We start from the raw sequence: 1,756 nt of genomic DNA on the forward strand, positions 1-1,756 counted from the left end.
CTCCTCCCGGCAGATGGAGAACTGGCGCTTCCACTGCTCCACGCTGGCCGCCGACTCCTGCAGCGCCGTGGTCAGCCGGGCGTTGCTCTCGCGCAGGGTCTGCAGCTCGATCTCCCACTTCTTCACGTTGGCGGCACTGCGTGGCAGAGGCCAGCCGGTGACCCGGGCAGCCAGTGCCGTCCAAGCCGCTGCGCCCTCACCCACCTGGGGAAGGGGACTCTGCCACCCCCTCGCTGCCCCAAGGGGGCAACACCCTCTCCCACTGGTGGGCTGGCCTGCCTCTCTCTCTAGTGCAAACCTGTCACCTTGCCGGGCTATTAAAGAATCACCTTAGAAGCGAACAGAATTCTTAGAGGAGGGAGATGAAGCTCAGGACGAAGGCACGGGGTACAGTGAAGCCCCCTCCACTCCACTCCCTGCGCAGAACGCGACCGGTTCCTTCCAGGAGTGAACCTCAGGGACAGAGGTTCCTCACCAGGCGACCATGGAGCCCTCAGAGAATCTCATGAAAGCTAGGGACCCTTTCCACTAGTTCCTGACACCCCTCTGGCGCCCAAAGTTTAACAAATGGCCTGGCTCCAGGTGACAATGGTCCCCTGTGACTTGTGCCTCCTCAGAGGCTTTAAAGGAATCCAGATCTGAGAGCTGAGGATGTGGGGACAGAGAAGACAGTGACTGGGACTCCCCTGAGGACAGAACTGGGATTCTAACCACAGTGTGTGTGGGAGTCCTGGCCAACACTGTGTCATCGCAGGTCCGGGGGACACCTCCACGGTACCACAGAAACCCGGTGTTTATCTTTGGTCCATGTTCAGTGAAGAAGGTTTAAAAGACAAACGACTCAGGTTCTCCTCTGATGCTCCTTTTGTTTCTTTGCTTTGGAACCCATGAATCTGTGGTGCGAGTGTGACCTGAGGTGACAGGTAGGGCTGTACATGACAGGCCCATCAGAAAGTCCTGGGTGAAGACAGTTCTGCCTCTAAAGGCTTTTAAAAAAAGTAACTACAACTGTATCTTAATACTCTGCATTATCTTTCATCCCACAGCCCCAAGGACCTGGGAATGTGATTGGAAAATATCTACTTTCAAATACCACAAAATGAAAAAAAAAAGTAAAATATAATTATCTGATGAATTTCAAAACTGGTAATTGAGAATTTAAGCTGATTTGGGGAAATGGCTTCACACTTATTCCTCTAATTCACTTCTCCATTAAATTGGGATTTCAAAACATTTATTTTGAGGGCTGGAACATTTTTTTCAGGCAGTTTACAGCAGCTTAAACAACCAAAAATAGTCCTTGTAGTTGTCTGATGAGTAAGAGACGAGACTGGTCACAGTTCTATCCTTTGAAGTATCTGACAAAACCCACAATCCAAGGAAGGTGGCTGGATCTAAGGCCAGGGTTCTTTCTGGAATTCCTAGGTCAGGTCACAGGAAGTAAGCTTCAAAAAGGGGCCAGGCCAGGGAGCTGGGAGGTGGGTGCCAACACCTTGGCTCTAGCTATGGAATGTGACTGGCTCCTTGGAGATGGTTCCAGAAGAGATTGGCAGCTGCAGCCTTGAGTGAAAGGAAGGAGCTGTGGAGTGGTGGAATGACTTCCCAACCACGTGACCTTGGGCAAGGAAGGCCACCCTTCACCACCTGGACTCACGCTTCCTCATCTATAAAATGGAGAAATTCATATGATACAGCTCTTAAATGGGGCAACTCTGAGGAGAGCAGCTCCTCGGCCAGAGAGGCTGGGGGAAGCTGG

At 51.8% G+C, this 1,756-nt stretch overlaps 1 protein-coding gene across 1 annotated transcript in view; it reads right to left on the reverse strand.

Annotated features, from left to right (window-relative positions):
* The window catches only part of HOMER2 (homer scaffold protein 2), a 58,713-nt gene that overhangs the window by 35,716 nt on the left and 21,241 nt on the right, over positions 1-1,756 (reverse strand). Inside the window, exon 6 of the mRNA XM_015593451.2 lies at positions 5-136. Within this exon, the coding sequence (XP_015448937.1) occupies positions 5-136 (132 nt within the window). The remainder of the gene's footprint in view (positions 1-4; positions 137-1,756) is intronic.

Source organism: Pteropus alecto, unplaced genomic scaffold (genome assembly GCF_000325575.1).
Source record: "Pteropus alecto unplaced genomic scaffold, ASM32557v1 scaffold60, whole genome shotgun sequence".
Taxonomy (NCBI): domain Eukaryota; kingdom Metazoa; phylum Chordata; class Mammalia; order Chiroptera; family Pteropodidae; genus Pteropus; species Pteropus alecto.